The 25695-nt window shown below is 41.2% G+C and overlaps 1 protein-coding gene across 1 annotated transcript; it reads right to left on the reverse strand.

Annotated features, from left to right (window-relative positions):
* Nucleotides 1-16778: 16778 nt before the first annotated feature.
* Nucleotides 16779-24573, reverse strand: LOC131956403 (uncharacterized). Its single transcript, XM_059320820.1, has 2 exons — nt 24448-24573; nt 16779-20851 (listed from the first exon to the last, which is right to left on the reverse strand). Exon 2 carries the CDS (start codon nt 20700-20702, stop codon nt 16842-16844), a length of 3861 nt encoding a protein of 1286 aa, XP_059176803.1. The 5' UTR covers nt 20703-20851; nt 24448-24573; the 3' UTR covers nt 16779-16841.
* Between the last annotated feature and the right edge of the window lie 1122 nt (nt 24574-25695).

A 25695-nucleotide genomic window follows, 5' to 3' on the forward strand; every position in this document is an offset into this window, starting at 1 on the left:
ACCAGACATCATCAACATCACCAGACATCACCAGACATCAACATCATTCAACATCACCAGACATCATCAGACATCATCAACATCACCAGACATCAACATCATTCAACATCACCAGACATCATCAGACATCATCAACATCACCAGACATCAACATCATTCAACATCACCAGACATCATCAGACATCATCAACACCACCAGACATCATCAACACCACCAGACATCATCAGACATCATCAACATCACCAAACATCATCAACATCACCAGACATCATCAACATCACCAGACATCATCAATATCACCAGACATCATCAACATCACCAGACATCACCAGACATCATCAACATCACCAGACATCATCAACACTAACAGACATCATCAACACCACCAGACATCATCAACATCACCAGACATCATCAACATCACCAGACATCATCAACATCACCAGACATCATCAACACCACCAGACATCATCAGACATCATCAACATCACCAGACATCATCAACATCACCAGACATCATCAACATCACCAGACATCATCAACACCACCAGACATCATCAACATGACCAGACATCACCAGACATCATCAACATCACCAGACATCATCAATATCACCAGACATCATCAACATCACCAGACATCATCAACATCACCAGACATCATCAACACTAACAGACATCATCAACATCACCAGACATCATCAACATCACCAGACATCATCAACATCACCAGACATCATCAATATCACCAGACATCATCAACATCACCAGACATCATCAACATCACCAGACATCATCAATATCACCAGACATCATCAACATCACCAGACATCATCAATATCACCAGACATCATCAACATCACCAGACATCATCAACATCACCAGACATCATCAATATCACCAGACATCATCAACATCACCAGACATCATCAACATCACCAGACATCATCAGACATCACCAGACATCATCAACACTAACAGACATCATCAATATCACCAGACATCATCAACATCACCAGACATCACCAGACATCATCAACATCACCAGACATCATCAACATCACCAGACATCATCAGACATCACCAGACATCATCAGACATCACCAGACATCATCAACATCACCAGACATCACCAGACATCATCAACATCACCAGACATCATCAACATCACCAGACATCATCAACATCACCAGACATCATCAATATCACCAGACATCATCAACATCACCAGACATCATCAACATCACCAGACATCATCAACATCACCAGACATCATCAGACATCATCAACATCACCAGACATCACCAGACATCATCAACATCACCAGACATCATCAACATCACCAGACATCATCAACATCACCAGACATCATCAGACATCACCAGACATCATCAGACATCACCAGATATCATCAACATCACCAGACATCAATATCAACAGACATCAAAGGTGATCGCCTCCCGAAATCTAGGCTGCGGACAAATGAAACCGACAAACGGCGACATCAACCAAAAGTCAAGCTAGAATAGTTAGCCAAAAACCGTGAGCATCGCTTCGTTCTTTTGGAAGGGCTGTCACATTCTGTCACATACTGTCACATTTTGTCACATTCTGTCACATTCTATCAGTCTCTCTCTCTCTCTCTCTCTCTCTCTCTCTCTCTCTCTCTCTCTCTCTCTCTGGGGCTATATGATTAGTATGTTCAGCGATATATGGAGAACTTAAAGATACGGACTTTGGTTGAAAATAATATGGTGGATGTTTTAAATGTGTAAACTAAATATTATTTAAAGAAGAAAAATAAAAATAAAGGCATATTCGAATGTAGAAACACACTATTGATTTTGCAACAAGAAAAGTGTTTATGGTTGTGACAAGAACGCAAAAAAAAAAAAAAAATGACGTCACATGTTACATGTTTAAAATAAGGAAAGTACACAAAACTAATGACGTAATCTTCAAATTTTAAAATATGAAGAAATGACCTATTTTATTCAAATTTGATTTAGATCTATAGATCTACTTATGAAGACGTACGCTATGAAATGTATACAATTATCTCGGCCAAAAGTAATACAAATTACATAAATACCATTGAATAGCCGGGTTTTTAACGGAATCTGAATCAGTGTGTGCATTTAATATGGTGTGTTGGTAGCTTGTTCTTTTAAATGTGTGTCGGATTTTCAGCTATTTGGTTATTTCTTTGCTTTGTCACTAAAATCATATAACGTGTAGTAAAGCACATTGCGTTTTGACCAAAAACTATTTATTATATAAAATATTTTTCTCAAACAAGTATAACATTAAAATATATAGGCCTTTAATTCACGTGAAACGGGTACCGACGGCTAGTACATACATATGTGTTAAAATGTAAAGGTATATCTATAATATTTTTGTAATATATCTGAGTATATTTGTATGTTTATGTGTGTGTATAAGAGTATATCTGAATATATTTGTGTATGCTATGTATAATTATATATATATATATATATATATATATATATATATATATATATATATATATATGTGTGTGTGTGTGTGTGTCTGTCTGTATGTGTGTATAATTATGTGTACGGGCCCTATTGCGAAATTGACGAATCGACTTATGTTCAGGGCGGGGAGGTTTTACCACCGATTTGGTATCGATTACACGACAATGCTATATCGATTACACGACAATGCGATATTGATTTCACTGTAGGACCATGTTTTCTTGTCACCACCAATAATCGATACACAATTGTTTCTGATTTAGACTGACCCATGCATAGATTTGTAGATTTTTTTAATTTTTCATGCCGACACGCTGGTTTACGGCAGAATTGTGATATGTTTTAACATAGTGTGACATTCTGTGACATTTTGTGACATTGTGTGACATTCTGTGACGTTTTATGACATTGTGTGACATTCTGTGACGTTTTATGACATTGTGTGACATTCTGTGACGTTTTATGACATTGTGTGACATTCTGTGACGTTTTATGACATTGTGTGACATTCTGTGACAAACTGCGACAATGGCCATCAACCGGGAGACATTTCCTGGACAGGTCAGTCCTATGTGAAAGACTGACCTTCACCCAATGAACCCCAGCTCGTCTGTGACCTTGGTTGAATACACAAGGTCATCTGAATTCAAAAGGTCTTCACAGCTTTAAGGTCTTGCAAGTTTACTCATTTCATAAAATGACCTACAACTGACAATTGAAGCAAATGGTCCATACAGATAAAATAATATGACCACGAATAACCCATACACAAGAAAGAGCTAAAAATAACCGTTTGAAGAAAAACAGCGCCGTAGAGACCAAACTTTCCGGAAATTTAATTTTTTACAGAATGTGAAACGTTTTTCAACGCCGACATTTATTGTAATCAAGATAAATACTCGCCATTTTCTTCTTTAAAAGTTGTTGATGAACTCGGGTCGAAGACATTTTGCTTCAGGTACTAATCAATGTAAACAATATTATTATAGAAAAAAAAGGACTATAGAAAAGGATTGAAATGCTTTAACCATAAAAATTGAACAAAACATACATTTAGTTGATTACATCTTTAAACTCATTAAACTTAATGTGACAATTTACAAACATTCATCGATTTATGGACAAGTATCGTTACATGCGCAAGATGGAAAACAAAGAGCTGGTTAAATCTGAACAAAGAGTTGGTAAAATCTGAACAAAGAGCTGGTTAAATCTGAACAAAGAGCTGGTTAAATCTGAACAAAGAGTTAAATCTGAACAAAGAGCTGGTTAAATCTGAACAAAGAGTTGGTTACATCTGAACAAAGAGTTGGTTAAATCTTAACAAAGAGTTAAATCTGAACAAAGAGTTGGTTAAATCTTAACAAAGAGTTAAATCTAAACAAAGAGCTGGTTAAATCTGAACAAAGAGCTGGTTAAATCTGAACAAAGAGTTGGTTAAATCTTAACAAAGAGTTAAATCTGAACAAAGAGTTGGTTAAATCTTAACAAAGAGTTAAATCTGAACAAAGAGCTGGTTAAATCTGGTGTGAACTCAAACAGCAGACGCCATCTTGCACATACCACAGTAACAAGCCATTAGAATGTGTGGCCAGACCACACCGCTGTAGAATGTGTGACCACACCGCTGTAGAATGTGTGACCAGACCACACCGCTGTACAATGTGTGGCCACACCGCTGTAGAATGTGTGACCACACCGCTGTACAATGTGTGACCACACCGCTGTACAATGTGTGACCACACCGCTGTAGAATGTGTGGCCACACCGCTGTACAATGTGTGACCACACCGCTGTAGAATGTGTGGCCACACCGCTGTACAATGTGTGACCACACCGCTGTACAATGTGTGACCACACCGCTGTAGAATGTGTGGCCACACCGCTGTACAATGTGTGACCACACCGCTGTAGAATGTGTGGCCACACCGCTGTACAATGTGTGACCAGACCACACCGCTGTACAATGTGTGGCCAGACCACACCGCTGTACAATGTGTGACCAGACCACACCGCTGTACAATGTGTGGCCACACCGCTGTACAATGTGTGGCCACACCGCTGTACAATGTGTGACCACACCGCTGTAGAATGTGTGGCCACACCACTGTACAATGTGTGACCACACCGCTGTACAAGACCACACCGCTGTACAATGTGTGGCCACACCGCTGTACAATGTGTGGCCACACCGCTGTAGATTGTGTGACCACACCGCTGTACAATGTGTGGCCACACCGCTGTACAATGTGTGACCACACCGCTGTACAATGTGTGACCACACCGCTGTACAATGTGTGACCACACCGCTGTACAATGTGTGGCCAGACCACACCGCTGTACAATGTGTGACCACACCGCTGTACAATGTGTGACCACACCGCTGTACAATGTGTGACCACACCGCTGTACAATGTGTGGCCACACCGCTGTACAAGACCACACCGCTGTACAATGTGTGGCCACACCGCTGTACAATGTGTGGCCACACCGCTGTAGAATGTGTGACCACACCGCTGTACAATGTGTGACCACACCGCTGTACAATGTGTGGCCACACCGCTGTACAATGTGTGACCACACCGCTGTACAATGTGTGACCACACCGCTGTACAATGTGTGACCACACCGCTGTACAATGTATGGCCAGACCACACCGCTGTACAATGTGTGACCACACCGCTGTACAATGTGTGACCACACCGCTGTACAATGTGTGACCACACCGCTGTACAATGTGTGGCCACACCGCTGTACAATGTGTGACCAGACCACACCGCTGTACAATGTGTGGCCAGACCACACCACTGTACAATGTGTGGCCACACCGCTGTACAATGTGTGACCACACCGCTGTACAATGTGTGACCACACCGCTGTACAATGTGTGACCACACCGCTGTACAATGTGTGGCCACACCGCTGTACAATGTGTGGCCACACCGCTGTACAATGTGTGGCCACACCGCTGTACAATGTGTGGCCACACCGCTGTACAATGTGTGGCCACACCGCTGTACAATGTGTGGCCACACCGCTGTACAATGTGTGGCCACACCGCTGTACAATGTGTGGCCAGACCACACCGCTGTACAATGTGTGACCACACCGCTGTACAATGTGTGACCACACCGCTGTACAATGTGTGACCACACCGCTGTACAATGTGTGGCCACACCGCTGTACAATGTGTGGCCACACCGCTGTACAATGTGTGGCCACACCGCTGTACAATGTGTGGCCAGACCACACCGCTGTACAATGTGTGACCACACCGCTGTACAATGTGTGACCACACCGCTGTACAATGTGTGACCACACCGCTGTACAATGTGTGGCCACACCGCTGTACAATGTGTGGCCACACCGCTGTACAATGTGTGGCCACACCGCTGTACAATGTGTGGCCAGACCACACCACTGTACAATGTGTGGCCACACCGCTGTACAATGTGTGGCCACACCGCTGTACAATGTGTGGCCAGACCACACCGCTGTACAATGTGTGGCCACACCGCTGTACAATGTGTGGCCACACCGCTGTACAATGTGTGGCCACACCGCTGTACAATGTGTGGCTATACCACACCGCTGTACAATGTGTGACTATACCACACCACTGTACAATGTGTGGTTGTCCACACCGCTGTACAATGTGTGGCTACGCCACACCGCTGTACAATGTGTGACCACACCGCTGTACAAGACCACACCGCTGTACAATGTGTGGCCACACCGCTGTACAATGTGTGGCCACACCGCTGTACAATGTGTGACCACACCGCTGTAGAATGTGTGACCAGACCACACCGCTGTACAATGTGTGGCCACACCGCTGTACAATGTGTGACCACACCGCTGTACAATGTGTGACCACACCGCTGTACAATGTGTGGCCACACCGCTGTACAATGTGTGGCTATACCACACCGCTGTACAATGTGTGACTATACCACACCACTGTACAATGTGTGGTTGTCCACACCGCTGTACAATGTGTGACCACACCGCTGTACAATGTGTGACCACACCGCTGTACAAGACCACACCGCTGTACAATGTGTGGCCACACCGCTGTACAATGTGTGGCCACACCGCTGTACAATGTGTGACCAGACCACACCGCTGTACAATGTGTGGCCACACCGCTGTACAATGTGTGACCACACCGCTGTACAATGTGTGACCACACCGCTGTACAATGTGTGGCCACACCGCTGTACAATGTGTGGCTATACCACACCGCTGTACAATGTGTGACTATACCACACCACTGTACAATGTGTGGTTGTCCACACCGCTGTACAATGTGTGGCCACACCGCTGTACAATGTGTGACCACACCGCTGTACAATGTGTGGCCACACCGCTGTACAATGTGTGACCACACCGCTGTACAATGTGTGACCAGACCACACCGCTGTACAATGTGTGGCCACACCGCTGTACAATGTGTGGCCATACCGCTGTACAATGTGTGACCAGACCACACCGCTGTACAATGTGTGGCCACACCGCTGTACAATGTGTGGCCATACCACACCGCTGTACAATGTGTGGCCAGACCACACCGCTGTACAATGTGTGGTTGTCCACACCGCTGTACAATGTGTGGCCAGACCACACCGCTGTACAATGTGTGACCACACCGCTGTACAATGTGTGGTTGTCCACACCGCTGTACAATGTGTGGCCAGACCACACCGCTGTACAATGTGTGACCACACCGCTGTACAATGTGTGACCACACCGCTGTACAATGTGTGGCCACACCGCTGTACAATGTGTGGCTATACCACACCGCTGTACAATGTGTGACTATACCACACCACTGTACAATGTGTGGTTGTCCACACCGCTGTACAATGTGTGGCCACACCGCTGTACAATGTGTGACCACACCGCTGTACAATGTGTGGCCACACCGCTGTACAATGTGTGACCACACCGCTGTACAATGTGTGACCAGACCACACCGCTGTACAATGTGTGGCCACACCGCTGTACAATGTGTGGCCATACCGCTGTACAATGTGTGACCAGACCACACCGCTGTACAATGTGTGGCCACACCGCTGTACAATGTGTGGCCATACCACACCGCTGTACAATGTGTGGCCAGACCACACCGCTGTACAATGTGTGGTTGTCCACACCGCTGTACAATGTGTGGCCAGACCACACCGCTGTACAATGTGTGACCACACCGCTGTACAATGTGTGGTTGTCCACACCGCTGTACAATGTGTGGCCAGACCACACCGCTGTACAATGTGTGGCCAGACCACACCGCTGTACAATGTGTGACCACACCGCTGTACAATGTGTGACCACACCGCTGTAGAATGTGTGGTTGTCCACACCGCTGTACAATGTGTGGCCAGACCACACCGCTGTACAATGTGTGGCCAGACCACACCGCTGTACAATGTGTGGCCAGACCACACCGCTGTACAATGTGTGGCCAGACCACACCGCTGTACAATGTGTGGCCAGACCACACCGCTGTACAATGTGTGACCACACCGCTGTACAATGTGTGGCCACACCGCTGTACAATGTGTGGTTGTCCACACCGCTGTACAATGTGTGGCCAGACCACACCGCTGTACAATGTGTGGCCACACCGCTGTACAGTAGGCTTCTGAAGACCGGCAAACACTATTATGGAGATCTAATAGAAGTAAGGTTTATTTAGTATAGAGTTTTTGATAATTTAATCAAGAAACAAAAGAAGAAAAAAAAATACTTTAAAAAGTTTTAACAACAAGCTTTTTTTTATAACAATGCACTAAAATAGTAGAAAATAAATGATTCTCCTTAAATATATAGAATAATGCACAACTATTTAAATAAACGAAAAGCATGGTCGCGTCTCAGACTAGAAAAGGTATTTAATAGATAATATAGTGAACCAGTAGGGGGGGAGGGGTGGAACTACCATCAGACCAGACCCTGGGGGAGGGGAGGGGCGGCAGTTGATGGGACCCAAAATCCGACACACACACATGTTTCTTCCAACTTGATAGACTAGTGGTTTAAAAAAAAATAAACATCTACTGCAGCAGTGATTATTCTACAGTAACTAACACACATTGTTGCGTAAAAAAATCTACATCAGTAGTAGTGTGAAATATAGGCAAATTTTCATAACAATTCCATGAGTCATTGCTCATCATTTAAATAGTCTAATAGGGGTGACCGTAAATCTCATTTAAATAGTCTAATAGGGGTGACCGTAAATCCCATTTAAATAGTTCTGTACTACGCAAATTAAAATCAATCTCTTCCCTAAATTGTCACTAAAATAAGGTATACTAAGGAATGAAATAACTATAGCGGGTGGAGTGACCTTCCCTTAACTTTCTCGTATATTCTTATAGATACTAGCCGTCCCGGCCAGGCCCTGCATTCGCCTTCGTGACAAACCCTATCTGTTAAGGATTGTGACTTCTGTGTTTAGTAAGCATCTAATACCCGGGTTTCGGAAATGTATTAAATTTCCAATCAAATATTTATATGCCATTATTTTAAGAAGGCACACACAATACAATGTCATTACTAAAAACAATGGCGCACCTAATGAACACAGTGCATATAATATCGCGGCAAATAGTACTTTGTATAGGAAACTAATTAATGCATAAAAATTTAACAAAGCATGCAATTCAAATGTGTTGTAACATCGCATTGTCATCGGAATTTGACCCACGCGCCAAGTTTCAAAGTAATTGGTAAGTTAGAAGCGGTCAAAATTTCGCTCACCAGTTTCGATCTATGAAGAAGCACAACAGAAAGACAGACAAAAGAACAAGGAAGCAAGTAAATAAAAGCTTGTAAATACACTGAAAATCAATAAAAAAGCATTTTTAGTGTATGAAGTATAGATCTAGTCTAGTCTAGTAGACCTATACCCCCTATACTTATAGTGAAGTATAAATGTAATCTAGTCTAGTAGGCCTATAGTTAAGTATAGATCTAGTCTAGTAGGCCTATAGTAACTGAATTATAGATCTAGTCTAGGGGGTCATCCATAAATGACGTCCCGCTTTTTTGGACGATTTTTACCTCTCCCCCCCCCCCCTTCCCCTCCGTCACACATAGTCACAAAAAGCCAGACCCCCCCCCCTAAAATGACGTCACACCTCAACCTACAACCCCCTTCAAAATAGCAGTTGTATTTTTAAAAACATCGATATTTTTCTAAAATCTTGTCTAAACTATTACAATTTATTAAAACAGTTATCTAAAATGCGAAATAACGTCTAAAATTCGTTTTCTAACATTGCTTTTTTATAATGCAAAAATGTGACGTCGCAACATCTGAACCCCCCCCCCCCCTCTCCCTCATCACACATCGTCACAAAATTACGGACCACCCCCCCCCCCTCTCCCCCCTACGAGTGTGACGTCATTTATGGATGACTCCCTTGTCTAGTAGGCCTATACTTCCCTATAGTTAAGTATAGATCTTGTCTAGTCTAGGCCTATAGTTAAATATAGTGTAGATCTAGTGTAGGTCAAGTGCAGTAGGCATATAGTAAAGTATAGGCCGTTCTAGATCTTGAACGGTCTAGGTCTAGTTCTAGAACGGCCGATATAGAGAACGGTCTAGATCTAGATGTCTCTATATGACAAGAAAACTGAGCTACTGATCACAAGGCTTGAATTATAGGCGTGAAATTGTAGATCTAGAATCTACATGCAAACAGATGAATGGCGCGACCCATGTCCGGTGAACAGCTTTACAATCTTTACATTTTACAATTCTAGACGAGACAGTAAATATAAATTTTCAAAGGTCTAGAGTCTAGCTAGTGACTAGTTTAGTTACTAGTTAGTTTAGTTAGATCTAGACCTTTGATTTTTACTTAGATGTTAGCAAATATCAAACCGATTCCTAAGACCAAATTTATTAAGTAAGCTAATTTATCAACTCACCGTTACGTTAGAAAGATTTTCCCGTCAGAAATCACAAGGTTATCAATGAGACGAATTCACGTTGTTTTGTTTATATTTTGAAAACTAGCACAAACCGAAATTCATTGAGCACAGAGCAGACGGTACACATGCGCAGTAGAACGCCGCGTCGCGTGCGGCGGGGAGGAGAGGATTTTCGCGGGTTTTCAAACTTCGATTTGCAGATCGAAGGTCTGCTGCGCGCAGTGGAACGGTAAAAATGTAATGTGCTTCACGCCAATTTTATTTAGATGCAAGTTGATTTTTATCAGCTTTAATTTAAGTTTTCTTTACCTTCGATGTTTTTACCAAGGCCATTCCAATGAGATGTGTAGAGCTGGGCAGTTTTTGTTGGAAATGAGCTAGCAACAACACATGCACTCAAATAAATTAGACAATTGACACACATACTATTTAGGTAGCACATACATATTCGCTCATCAAGTGTTTCAGTACATTAGGCCCCAGATCTACATGTTGGCCCTCTGAAGAAAAATAAGCCTGTTTTTTTTTTCCCCTGATATCTTCACAGGCTATCGGAGAAAGCTGGTCGGTGGTTAAAAAAAATTAACCTCTAACTTGAAAATAAAATAGAACGTTAGCAAAAAAAATAAAATTTGTGGCCCAAAAGATTTAGACCTGAAGGATGGAGTCTTAAATAAGCGCCTATACGATCTTTTAAGCTCAGATCTTTTCAATACGATTTAGCTCAGTAAAAAAAAACTTTCAATGCATTTTAGCTTAAGAAATCTTATCAATACGTTTTAGTTTTAGCCACCAAAGTTTGTACTTACAATACATATCTAAGGAAAAATTAATGTTTTTTTTTTAAAGTTATTTACAATCGTGTTATTTTAAGGATTTTATAAACATTTTATTTACTACTTTAGTGATTTTAAAATATTGTTATCAGTTATGTGACAACTGAATGTTCTCTACATCAGTTATGTGACAACTGAATGTTCTCTACATCAGTTATGTGACAACTGAATGTTCTCTACATCAGTTATGTGACAACTGAATGTTCTTTACATCAGTTATGTGACAACTGAATGTTCTCTACATCAGTTATGTGACAACTGAATGTTCTCTACATCAGTTATGTAGTTATGTGACAACTGAATGTTCTCTACATCAGATATGTGACAACTGAATGTTCTCTACATCAGTTATGTGACAACTGAATGTTCTCTACATCAGTTATGTGACAACTGAATGTTCTCTACATCAGTTATGTGACAACTGAATGTTCTCTACATCAGTTATGTGACAACTGAATGTTCTCTACATCAGCTATGTGTCAACTGAATGTTCTCTACATCAGTTATGTGACAACTGAATGTTCTCTACATCAGTTATGTGACAACTGAATGTTCTCTACATCAGCTATGTGTCAACTGAATGTTCTCTACATCAGTTATGTGTCAACTGAATGTTCTCTACATCAGTTATGTAGTTATGTGACAACTGAATGTTCTCTACATCAGTTATGTAGTTATGTGACAACTGAATGTTCTCCACATCAGTTATGTGACAACTGAATGTTCTCCACATCAGTTATGTGACAACTGAATGTTCTCTACATCAGTTATGTAGTTATGTGACAACTGAATGTTCTCCACATCAGTTATGTGACAACTGAATGTTCTCTACATCAGTTATGTGACAACTGAATGTTCTCTACATTAGATATGTGACAACTGAATGTTCTCTACATCAGTTATGTGACAACTGAATGTTCTCTACATCAGTTATGTGACAACTGAATGTTCTCTACATTAGATATGTGACAACTGAATGTTCTCCACATCAGTTATGTGACAACTGAATGTTCTCTACATCAGTTATGTAGTTATGTGACAACTGAATGTTCTCCACATCAGTTATGTGACAACTGAATGTTCTCTACATCAGTTATGTGACAACTGAATGTTCTCTACATTAGATATGTGACAACTGAATGTTCTCTACATCAGTTATGTGACAACTGAATGTTCTCTACATCAGTTATGTGACAACTGAATGTTCTCTACATCAGTTATGTGACAACTGAATGTTCTCCACATCAGTTATGTGACAACTGAATGTTCTCTACATCAGTTATGTGACAACTGAATGTTCTCTACATCAGTTATGTGACAACTGAATGTTCTCTACATTAGATATGTGACAACTGAATGTTCTCCACATCAGTTATGTGACAACTGAATGTTCTCTACATCAGTTATGTAGTTATGTGACAACTGAATGTTCTCCACATCAGTTATGTGACAACTGAATGTTCTCTACATCAGTTATGTGACAACTGAATGTTCTCTACATTAGATATGTGACAACTGAATGTTCTCTACATCAGTTATGTGACAACTGAATGTTCTCTACATCAGTTATGTGACAACTGAATGTTCTCTACATCAGTTATGTGACAACTGAATGTTCTCTACATCAGTTATGTGACAACTGAATGTTCTCTACATCAGTTATGTGACAACTGAATGTTCTCTACAGACTCTGACTGGTAATTTGCGTCAGGTGCCGCCACTGCACACACGAGCCCTAAATTATTGGAACACAACCCGAATCATTTCCTTAGAGAATTTATTTCACATGTATGGGTACGTCACAGTCATTCATGTAGACAGGAGCGACAACATACATAAACATTATCATGGTAGTCTCCCTTAGACACATCATACAGCTGAGACTCACAATGTCAACAAGTTTATACATCTCCAGCTATTGCTTTATGTATCAATGTACGGTATATATTATATATATATATATATTGCTGACTATTGACGACATCATGTACAAGTAACAGTAGTGACAGACAATAATACATGCTTATAAAACAGCTAAAGTATTCAAACATCCCAAACCACATTTTCTAAAAATTGAATTATTTGCATGTCTTTACAGTGCATTAAAGGGAACATTGCAGGGAACATGTAGGTCTTACAGTGTATTGCAGGGAACATGTAGGTCTTACAGTGTATTGCAGGGAACATGTAGGGCTTACAGTGTATTGCAGGGAACATGTAGGTCTTACAGTGTATTGCAGGGAACATGTAGGGCTTACAGTGTATTGCAGGGAACATGTAGGTCTTAGTGTATTGAAGGGAACATTGCAGGAAACATGTAGGTCTTACAGTGTATTGCAGGGAACATGTAGGTCTTAGTGTATTGAAGGGAACATTGGGGGGAACATGTAGGTCTTACAGTGTATTGCAGGGAACATGTAGGTCTTACAGTGTATTGAAGGGAACATGTAGGTGTTACAGTTTATTGAAGGGACCATGTAGGTGTTACAGTTTATTGAAGGGAACATTGAAGGGAACATAGGTCTTACAGTGTATTGGAGGGAACATTGAAGGGAACATAGGTCTTACAGTGTATTGGAGGGAACATTGAAGGGAATATGCAAATCCTACATGCAGAGAGAGCAACACAGTTGTAGTTCAGAGGTCTTTAAATAGCATTATGAAACAACATAAACATGTATATAGTTATAGGCACTATGTTGAGACATTTTAATTTCACTTGGCCTACATGTGTGCATTTGTATGTATGTAAGTTTATCAGCACTTGTGCCATCTGCATGTATGTGTGTACATGGGTACATATTGGTGTGTGTACACATGGTTATAGGTGTGAGTCGGCCTACATTGTGTCTTCTGTATAAGGTAAGTGCAACCAATAGGTGTGAGTCGGCCTACATTGTGTCTTCTGTATAAGGTAAGTGCAACCAAATCTGTCTCCAAGTTGTGACAACAAACATTTAAGTGCATATGTCATATTTGTGTAATATCATAACAACATGGCATTAGAATGTCACAAGAACATGTCATTACAACATGGCATTAGAACATGTCAAGTAACCAACAAATGTCTACACTATGTAGACAACTAAACAAATATTATGCTCAATTGGCTTTGATATTGCAAGCTGATGAATAAATGACCCAAGGTAGCTTAGGATAATGTTGTTAGGATAATGTTGTTAGGATAATGTTGGACCTCAGCACATATGGCCTTACGCCATTTTAAAAATTTCTCATCAACAAATGTTGATCAAATCTTGGATACTATGTGCACTTTTTGTGGGGCACCTCTGTCATGCTATGTGACAGTAGTACATGTCATGTGACATTTGTACATGTCATGTGACAGTTGTACATGTCATGTGACAGTTGTACATGTCATGCAACAGATGTCATGTGACATTTGTACATGTCATGTGGCAGACATCGTGTGCCAGTTGTACATGTCATGTGACAGTTGTACATGTCATGTGGGCCACTGACAGTTATGTAGGACAGTGGTGGAGATGTTAGCATAGATTTCATTACATCTGTTTTGACATGGCAAACCTACAAGAACATTTCTTCTTCAGTCAGTGCAAATCATTCACAGCCAAAAAAATATATTACCCAGATGTCAACTTGTATGTTATATTGAGGTGTGTTTCTTATATGTGGGCTTATATTGTGGTGTTTCTTGTAGCGTGGGCTTATATTGAGTTGTGTTTCTTGTAGTGTGGGCTTATATTGAGGTGTGTTTCTTGTAGTGTGGGCTTATATTGTGGTGTATGTGTTTCTTGTAGTGTGGGCTTATATTGAGTTGTGTTTCTTGTAGTGTGGGCTTATATTGAGGTGTGTTTCTTGTAGTGTGGGCTTATATTGTGGTGTATGTGTTTCTTGTAGTGTGGGCTTATATTGAGGTGTGTTTCTTGTAGTGTGGGCTTATATTGAGGTGTGTTTCTTGTAGTGTGGGCTTATATTGTGTTCTTGTAGTGTGGGCTTATATTGAGGTGTATTTCTTGTAGTGTGGGCTTATATTGTGGTGTGTTTCTTGTATTTGAGCTTATATTCAATATTGTGTTCTTGTAGTGTGGGCTTATATTGAGGTGTGTATCTTGTATGTGTTCTTATATTGTGGTGTGTTCTTGTATGTGGGCTTATATTGTGGTGTGTTTCTTGTATGTGTTCTTATATTGTGGTGTGTTCTTGTAGTGTGGGCTTATATTGAGGTGTGTTTCTTGTAGCATGGGCTTATATTGAGGTGTGTTTCTTGTAGTGTGGGCTTATATCGTGGTGTGTTTCTTGTATTGTGGGCTTATATTGAGGTGTGTTTCTTGTAGTGTGGGCTTATATTGAGGTGTGTTTCTTGTAGTGTGGGCTTATATTGAGGTGTGTTTCTTGTAGTGTGGGCTTATATTGAGGTGTGTTTCTTGTAGTGTGGGTTTATATTGTGGTGTGTTTCTTGTAGTGTGGGCTTATATTGAGGTGTTTCTTGTAGTGTGGGCTTATATTGAGGTGTGTTTCTTGTAGTGTGGGCTTATATTGTGGTGTGTTTCTTGTAGTGTGGGCTTATATTGAGGTGTGTTTCTTGTAGCGTGGGCTTATATTGAGGTGTGTTTCTTGTAGCATGGGCTTATATTGAGGTGTATGTGTTTCTTGTAGTGTGGGCTTATATTGAGGTGTGTTTCTTGTAGTGTGGGCATATTGAGGTGTGTTTCTTGTAGTGTGGGCTTATATTGAGGTGTGTTTCTTGTAGTGTGGGCTTATATTGAGGTGTGTTTCTTGTAGTGTGGGCTTATATTGAGGTGTGTTTCTTGTAGTGTGGGCTTATATTGTGGTGTGTTTCTTGTAGTGTGGGCTTATATTGAGGGGTGTTTCTTGTAGCGTGGGCTTATATTGAGGTTTGTTTCTTGTAGCATGGGCTTATATTGAGGTGTATGTGTTTCTTGTAGTGTGGGCTTATATTGAGGGGTGTTTCTTGTAGCGTGGGCTTATATTGAGGTTTGTTTCTTGTAGCATGGGCTTATATTGAGGTGTATGTGTTTCTTGTAGCGTGGGCTTATATTGAGGTGTATGTGTTTCTTGTAGTGTGGGCTTATATTGAGGTGTGTTTCTTGTAGTGTGGGCTTATATTGAGGTGTGTTTCTTGTAGTGTGGGCTTATATTGAGGTGTGTTTCTTGTAGTGTGGGCTTATATTGTGGTGTGTTTCTTGTAGTGTGGGCTTATATTGAGGGGTGTTTCTTGTAGCGTGGGCTTATATTGAGGTTTGTTTCTTGTAGCATGGGCTTATATTGAGGTGTATGTGTTTCTTGTAGTGTGGGCTTATATTGAGGTGTGTTTCTTGTAGTGTGGGCATATTGAGGTGTGTTTCTTGTAGTGTGGGCTTATATTGAGGTGTATGTGTTTCTTGTAGTGTGGGCTTATATTGAGGTGTGTTTCTTGTAGTGTGGGCTTATATTGAGGTGTGTTTCTTGTAGTGTGGGCTTATATTGAGGTGTGTATCTTGTAGCGTGGGCTTATATTGAGGTGTGTTTCTTGTAGTGTGGGCTTATATTGAGGTGTGTTTCTTGTAGTGTGGGCTTATATCGAGGTGTATGTGTTTCTAGAAGAGGACTTCCTTGACTGGTTTTTAACTGTCATCTCAATGGTCCTCAAAGCTGCTTGAAATTGCTCCCCCAAAGATCGCTTCTGGGCAAAAGAGTTCATAATCTTAAAGGCCTCCATCACCTGCCTCTGTTGTTCTGGGTCTTCATCAAGGGCAGCTGGGGAGGGGGGAGGTGGAGGGTGAGAGATGAGAGTATGCTGAGGGTGGTGAGGGTGTGAGTGTGTGGGTACCATTTGCTGCTGGAGGTGTGTGTTCCCTGACAGCTGTGGGTGAGGGTGTGTGTGGTGTTGATGTGTGGGGTGGACGGAGTGTGGCACATGGCCACTGGGGCCACCCTGAGGCATATGGCCAGCAGTTAGGCCACTTTTATCATCATTGTTATCAACTTTCATGTACTCCCGTCCCAGCATGCCTGAGTCCATGGTGACTGGGTAGCCGACAGAAGAGAAGGAGGAGTCAAACATGTTGTGGAACACAGGCTTGCTCAGCCCATCGTTGTAGGCGTAGGACATCTGCAGGCCATTTTCTTCTGGCACACCTGATGGGCTCAGGAACTCTTTGGCCCACACGCAGGAGCCAGCCTGCTGTTGAGCCAACTCCCAGGGGGCTGAGAATCTTTGGTGGATGAAGACAGGTTGCTGGGTTGGCAGGGTTGGCATGGCTGGCTCCTGTTGGTCTATCAGGGCACTGGCTGAACTGTCCTGCTGTATATCTGATTGCATGGCCTGGAGATGGAGCATGGGCTCGTCTGACCTCAGTGGCACGTTCTTCCTTGCTCGTTTCTTCTTGGCCTGCCCCCTGTCCATCTTGTCAGGATGTTTGGCAGAGCTGACGATGTTGTACCTGTGCCTCCACCTCCCCAGCCAGCCACTGGAAGCCTTGAATTCCCTGCCCATCTCAGCAGCCATCTTCCTGGCTTTTTCCTTGAGTTTAGGCCCTGAGACATGCACGCCCTCGGCCTTCTTCTCCATGTACCAGGTGTAGAGCCTGTGGGCCACCTCTGGCTCCTTACAAAACCTGATCCTCTTCTGGCTGCTGTGGTCCAGGCAGTGGTTCAGGATGCGCTCTTTGTTGGCATTAATCCTGGACATGGAGGAGACAGAGACCCCAAAGATGCGAGCCACTGAGCTGAGAGTGGCCCCCGGCTCCTCCAGGGCTTTCAGCATCTGGGCTCGTGTCTCATACGTCAGCTCGTGTCTAGGCTTCATGTCCGGGCAGCCTTTGGCATGGCGCAGACTTTTGACACGGCTGTTCTTGATCCTGCTTGACACAAAGCCACACTTCTCACACATGACTGACCGGGGGATCCGTACCTTTCTCTCCCCTGGCACAACAGCTTTTTTACTTTGTTTCATTTTATCGCCAGCTTCATCACCATCTGTCACATCTGCGGCTATTTCTTCCCCAAAGCTAACTTTAATATCATTGATATCATCAGCAACAGAGGCCTGATAAGAGCTTTCCTCTGTCTCTGGTCGCCCTTGATGAGAGTCCTCCTCTGAGTCTGCGTACAAGATGGCGTTCATGTCGGAGACGTTGTTTCTCTGCCTCCATCTGAAGACCCAGCTCTCTGATGGCCAGAAGTCTTTGCCCATGAGCCGAGCAATGTCTCTGGCCTTCTCCCGTATCATGGAGCCAGAGATGTGGACGCCCATCTCATGCTGAACTTTGAACCACTCACACAGGACCTTCTCCACCTCCGGCTCCTTGCTGCCTCTGTCTCTCTTCCTCTGGCCATTAGACAAACCACTGGCTTTCCTGGCCAGGATATCAACCCTGTTCTTGGCAATCCTGCTGATGGCTGAGGCTGAGACCCCGTACCTTTTGGCCAGGTGGATCATCTTCACCCCCGGCTCCTCTAGTGCTCGCACGACCTGAACCTTCTCCTCTAGAGTCAGATCCTTCCTGACAGCTGAGGCGGGGCAGCCAGCCTGGTGCTGGCTCTCCCTCTTCTTCTTGCTGCTGGTCAGCACGCCGCAGTGCTCACAGATGAAGAACTGCTCAGGTTTGTCCCCATGCTTGAGCTGGGCCTCAGGCTTGACCTGCTGGAGGTGGTACTGGTGCTTGCCCACCTCCTCCAGGATGTCAGCAATGTCAACAGTGTCCAGCCTCCTCAGCTCCTCCCTGTCTTGTATCATGTTAGTCTTGGACTCCAGGTTGTGTCTGTGCTTCCAGCGGATGATCCAGTTGTCGGAGGGGAAATAGTTTTTACCCATGACAATGGCTAGGTCATGAGCTTTCTGCTTGAGCAGAACATTGGAGATGGAGATTTTTTCATCCACCTGTGTCTTCTCAATAGCTCGGTACCACTTCAACAAGACTCTGTCCAACTCCGGGTCCTTGCACTCGCGTGACCTCTTGGACTTGCTGCTCAAGTCCCCACTGGTAGACTTGAGCATGATCAGCTCTTTGTTTTTGTTGATGCGACTGATGGAGGAGACAGAGACGCCAAACTTTTTGGCCATGGCATTGATCTTTGTGCCAGGCGTTTCCAGGGCTTTTATAACTTTCACTTTTTCTTCTAGGGTCAGATCTTTTCTATTTCTAAAATTAGGTTTGCGCTTTGTTGAGGGTAAGTGTGATGTCAACCAGTCATCTTCTTCATTAGGAGTTCCAGCATCTTCAGAGTCTGTCTTCTCTTGCTTGACCTCAACTGCCTGTGGTTCTTTGCATCTTTTTCTTCTCTTGGACTTGGCAGCTTCATGCTTGGCCATAATCTCATCCCTTTTTTTCAGAATCCTCCATAGAACAGTCCTAGAAACACCAAATTCTTCACTAACAGAAACAAGGGTACTGTCTGACTTCTCCATAGCCTCAACAATCTGGACTTTTTCCTCCAGGCTTAAAATTTTTCTTTTCACAGCTTCTCCCCCCACACAGTTGGATGGCTTGGTTGCTTTGGTTTTCAAGTGAGTAAATTTCCCATCAGTCAATTTGTTTTGTGTTCCAGCATGGCTACTTGCTGTTGTCTCCCAATTCTCTTGGTTAAAAACCTTTTCCTGTCTCTCCCCAGTGACTTGCTTAGGTTTGATCTGGCCAGGTGCCAGTTTCTTGTGCTTGAGCTGCTGGGCCCGTTTCAATTTGTTTCCTTTATGAAAATGCCTGAAAGCATTTTTGTATAAAACACCAAAGCTTTTCTTAGCTGTTTTTTTCTTGCAGGCTGTATTGATGTAAACATATTTAGTCAATATCTGACAAGGCACTGAGGGGGTGGAGTCTAGAGGCTTGCTGCATGTCACCAGACTGAGCACATCTTGCTGGCACTGTGTGGGAGCATCACTCACAGTTGGCTGGTCTTGATGGAGGTGAGGGGGTGGCTGGTTACATGAGGCCATGTCTGGTAAACAGCTTGAGGGAACCTCCGCAGAACAAGCTGACTTGTCTTGCTGGCTCTCCACCTGCATAGCTAGAGCACAGATACTGGGGGCGGAGCTTGCTGGTGGTGGGGCCAACTGTAGGGACGACAGACTGTCGTCAGCTTTTAATTTGTCATGGCTGTCTGCTGCGTGAAAGCCATCCATCTGATACAGGCATCCCTCTTCCTGCTTCTCATACAACTTCAGGTAGGATGGCCTCATTGTCTCTTCTCTTTCAAAGGCTACCACATTTCTCTCCACATCACCAATGGAATGGTAGAAGTTCTTCTCTTTGTCTGGCACCAAGTGTTTCCCAGGCTGGTCAGGTGTGGCACCCTCGTACTCTGCTGGGCTGTGAAAACTTTTAAAGACATGTGGCCTCTCTGGGCTCAAGCCATTGAGGGTGCTCATGTCAAAGCCCTGGTACAGCTTGGTGCAGCCACTATCACTCAGTAGATCACTGTCCATCATGGCAGGCATTACCAGGTCTATCAGCAGTCTACAGTTACCCACAGCTAACCATGGTTACATCATTATGCTCAACTAGCCAACATTACACAGCTGACCATGGTTACATCATTATGCTGGACTAGCCAATATTACACAGCTGGGGGCTGGTTTAACAGTTCCTGAAAAAAAAAAGATAAAAAGTTGAATTTCTAACATTCAACGCAAATAATAAATAAAAATAGAGGTATGAAGAACAATGCTGTACAGTAACTAAGTTAAGTATGTGTGTGTGTTTGGCTTTGTCTTTTATACATTACTACACTTTTCATCCAAGCGGCATGAAACTTTGGCGAGTTATTGAGAAAACTCCTATACATTGTATATAAAAATAAAAATCTTATGTGGTTCGAAACTGTTCATCTGAGTGCCATAACACTTTGGGGAGTTGATAAGAATAATCCTGGGAAGATTTCTGTGAAAAAAAAAATTTCTTAGGGGCTGCACCCTGGGAGGATGTGATGTTTCTCAATATACTGTATATAAATTTAACAGTAGTATGCGGTTTGGCACCCAGAGTTTCCGAGCAGCTATCTTTTAGCGCTTGGTATCCATTGATTGGCCGTCTTGCATAGGAGGACGGATACTCTAGTGTTTATTTAAATATTACACCACATATTCAGTTATTGTTGGTTTGCTATTTACGTGTTATTTTCTTTAGTGTTTCTTTAATTAGTGATTCAATCATTAGTTATACCACATTTAATTAATGACCTCATTGAACTGAGAAAAATAAAAAAATAAGAAAAGAAAACAAGGCAATAACAAAAAACTATGTAGTATTTGAATGTAACTAATAGATAAATTAAACAGCTAGGCCATAACAGATCTTCCATAATTAATGACATGATTTATAAGCTGCTTTAACCCATTCTGGACCATAACTCTTGGAAATCTTAATTGTGATGTTAATAAACTCGTAATTCTTAATTAAAACCAAAAAGTCAAAAAAATGTTCTAAGCATAGACAGAAAAAGCACCCAATTCTTTAATTAAACTTTATAGTCTCATACTAAATTTCAGAAACCAAAATAATTATATTTAGCAGATGTCAGCAAGACTTGGATTTATGTCTTTTATCCCATTGAGGATTCCCACATTTGGACAAAAGTGAAATAGAAAGCATCTAGCTTCATGACACATTCTGTTACTAGTACTATTAGGTCTTAATATTTATTTTACTTTTTAATTGCAGGTTAAGAATTTTGTTTGTTTTCAAATTTAAGCACTTCAATGTTTAGTACAACATGTGAACGTCTACAGACATCTGAATCCCCCCCCCCCCCCTCAGTCCACAAAAGTCAATTTTTGGAGCCCAACACCAGCCTCCTCCTAATGGTAGGACATCATAAATGGTAGCATGTGTTCTGACATTTTTATTATCAGTTAAAGTGACTTTCTTGGAATAAGTTTTAAAAACCTTTACCCTGTGAAAAATGGCAGTTTTTCCACATGAGATAAACTAATTATAGATGGCAGCGCTAAATATGCCTGGGAAACGCTTTAACTTGGTGCCAATATAGATTTTATTTTAAATATTCGAAGAAAAGATGTAGAATTGTGAACTCAAGTGATTCAATATTAGATTTAGCAGTCTGTGGAAAAAGAAATCCAATAATACATGCATTTATTCAAATAATAAACCCGCAAACTGGTCACTACCCCAAAAGTTAAATTCTATAACCCACGAGACCACTATTGAGAGACATTTACCCAGGAGGCGCTCTATCAACACTTTATGTTTTGTGTCATTTATTTATGTAGACGAGCATTAACTGAATATTTTCCAATTTTAATATTGCCTGATTGGGCAAATTAACTAAGCTTTTCAATCTAACCATGGGAAGAAAGGGATTCGTTGGTATTTCTGTTACTAAAAGCCAGTAACCTCTGTGATCTAGATAAACCAAGATTCAGTACAAATTATAAATTCAGCTTGGTTTGAAAATTTCTTATTACTACTAGGTCTAGATCTAGATCTGGTAAAATCTAAATTTGGTTATTAATATTATTTTTATTTGCCTTTATTTTAATATCTCATATACAGACTATAGAGGAAATATCGTAATCGTGCATAAAAATTACATGAAATTTTGACATATTTCAATGTTTTACACCTCTGTACTTCAACATATATGGAGTATAGGGAAAAATTCTAAATCCAGTTTTATCAAAATTACTGTGATTTAGGTATAATCTTGTCAGAAAAACTTGGTTTTGCAAATCTGTCAGTGTGTCTGTGTGGATGTATGTATGTATGTCAGTGAACACGATAACTTGAGTACAGTTACAGCTAGGTTGATGAAATTTCATGTATAAGTATTATATCAAATTTTAATTATGTAACATCTTTTCATCAATTTCCGATAACCGGAAGTAGATCTTATTCTGTTTTTTGTTGAGTACTGTTTCAGACAGATAAACAAAATTTCACGTGTAAGTAAAAGGTCTAATTTTCTGCCTTCTGTCAAATTTTGAGTAATTTCCATTTACCAGAAGTAGTACTTTATGCTATTTCCGATTTCTCAAAAAAAAAAGCATATGAATTTATAAAATACTAATATTCCGCACTATTATACACACATGATTTGCTGTCCATTTGGTGTGCAATTATTTTTTCTACAAGATTCTATTTAAAAAGTTTAAGTAATTAAAAATGGATTATAATCATGTCAAAATCCAGAGTTGCAACCTCCCTCCCTAGAGTTATATAGGAGTATTTGAGAAAGTTTAGGGGGGATCACTCCCGCTTTATTATTATATACCTATTTATTAAGATTTAGATCTAGATGGGTTAGCATGATAAATTAAGTATGATAATCATTTTAGCCAAGGATGGCCTACATTCACACATCTAATTAGTTAGCTTAACTAGATCTAGTTAACAAAGTACTGGGACTTGCACATGCTTGCTCACTTGACAATCAAACACAAGCAGGCTTGTGACAAATTTGCATGATTTTTCACTTACAAGTGATCAACTTTAATGTGATAGGCCTAGCCTAACATTAACAATTTTTAAATAGATCTAGATACTAGATCTGGATAAGAATCTAAAATATTAAAACTTGGACTAGTTTTTCGCAGCAATGTTTCTCTCATTGACAACGTGATTGTCGTCATTAGCGCCGTCTATGACGATGTTTGGATTGCGTACCTTGCTCGCTTAAAAGTTTAGATCTATATATTATTTTTTGGTTCATTCGTTTGGCCAAAACTAAAAATATTACAAGTGAACTCAAGGTGAACCGTGTAAGGATTTTTCTCCTGCTGACCATCACTTGATATTTAATTGGAACAGTTCTAATGCTTTTTTGTTTTGTTTTTTAACATTTTCTAATTAAAAATCACATTCATGAAAAAAGTAGATCTAGTGTTTTCCTAACGTTTTCGGTTGTGTTTATAATAAAATACGCTCAACTGGAGGTGAACGTGAAGCGGGGAATAAAATATGTTAAAATGGAGTTTTACCTAAATATTAAATAATACTATCTAGTACCATCTACTATACTACTCACTACTACTAGTCCTAGATTACTAGATCTACCTACTAGTACTACCTACTAGATCTAGTACCTACGTCAAGGTAAGAACTTAGTAAGAAGAAGACAAAGATCTGCAGTTGCACAGAATTCAACAGTTACAAAAATAATATAAGATCTAAACCTATATTAATATAGATCTATATAGGTACAAAACCATTTGCCAGATTATTTACAATTAGAGCTTTGCATTAATATTTTTTTTCTGAGCTAGACTAGATCTAATCAAATTCAATGTTAACAGAAAAACCATCCATTGTTGACAAAATGTTTTATTCTGTTGACGATTTTTTATACGCCATGTTGACTTTAAAAATAACATTATAGGTCTGAGAACGAAACAAATATAGTAAATTGATGAACATTTTTTTCGATAAGTGTTAAATTCAATTATTAAGCAATACAAAATTTATAATAAATACTTTAGATTTTGCCTAGGTGACGTTATTTATTATGCTTGAATTTTCAATGATTAACTTAGGTTATAGTATAATTATTAATATTATAATATTAGGGATAAAAGCATTTTTAATCTAAGCGAACTATTTTATAGCAAAGCCTATTTAAAACATTGCTTCGTATGGACTATAACAAAACAAATAATGAAATTGTTTTTTTAGGGGTAGGCTTGTTAAACCTTAAATAACAGTTAATGAAAAGAAAAACGCATTGGGAAAAACAGTAGGTTCGTGTTCTATATAAAGAGTAAAATGTTTAGGAAAAATTAACCCCACCCCATTCCCCAGAAAGTGCCCATGCCCAAGGAAAAAATGTTTGAAAGAAATACTTCTATCCTACTGTTTTTCTTATACTGGATCAAACATTGTTTCCACAGTAATACTTTAAGATATTTCGATTTTGTTGATCAATAAAAGGTGTCACCCCGTAAATGGTGTCACCACATAAATGCTGTCACTCCATAAATGCTGTCACCCCGTAAATGGTGTCACCACATAAATGGTGTCACCACATAAATGCTGTCACTCCATAAATGCTGTCACCCCGTAAAGAGTGTCACTTCGTGTGCCATGTTTCTTGCAGACTTTTTTCTCCAGGGGGGGGGGGGCGAAGAGATGCCCGGAAGAAACTTTGTTCGAGTGGACCACTCTAGAGATAGAACTAACACCCGGACAGATCGACACTAAAGGAACCACGACACAAGGTCAATACAAACATTGAAAACACCGGCTCACAATTTTACACAAACCACGGCTAGTCTTACCCCCCCTCCCCTCACAAACCACGGCAAGTCTTACCCCCCCCTCACAAACCACTGCTAGTCTTATCCCCCCCTCACAAACCACTGCTAGTCTTATCCCCCCCCCTCACAAACCACTGCAAGTCTTATCCCCCCCCCCTCACAAACCACTGCTAGTCTTATCCCCCCCCCTCACAAACCACTGCAAGTCTTATCCCCCCCCCCT

This window comes from Physella acuta, unplaced genomic scaffold, assembly GCF_028476545.2.
Source record: "Physella acuta isolate Inbredline_101_S28 unplaced genomic scaffold, ASM2847654v3 ptg001147l, whole genome shotgun sequence".
Taxonomy (NCBI): domain Eukaryota; kingdom Metazoa; phylum Mollusca; class Gastropoda; family Physidae; genus Physella; species Physella acuta.

Coding starts and splice junctions, on each gene's coding strand:
- LOC131956403 (XM_059320820.1), bottom strand. CDS start 20,702: ATGCCTGCCATGATGGACAGTGATCTACTGAGTGATAGTGGCTGCACC.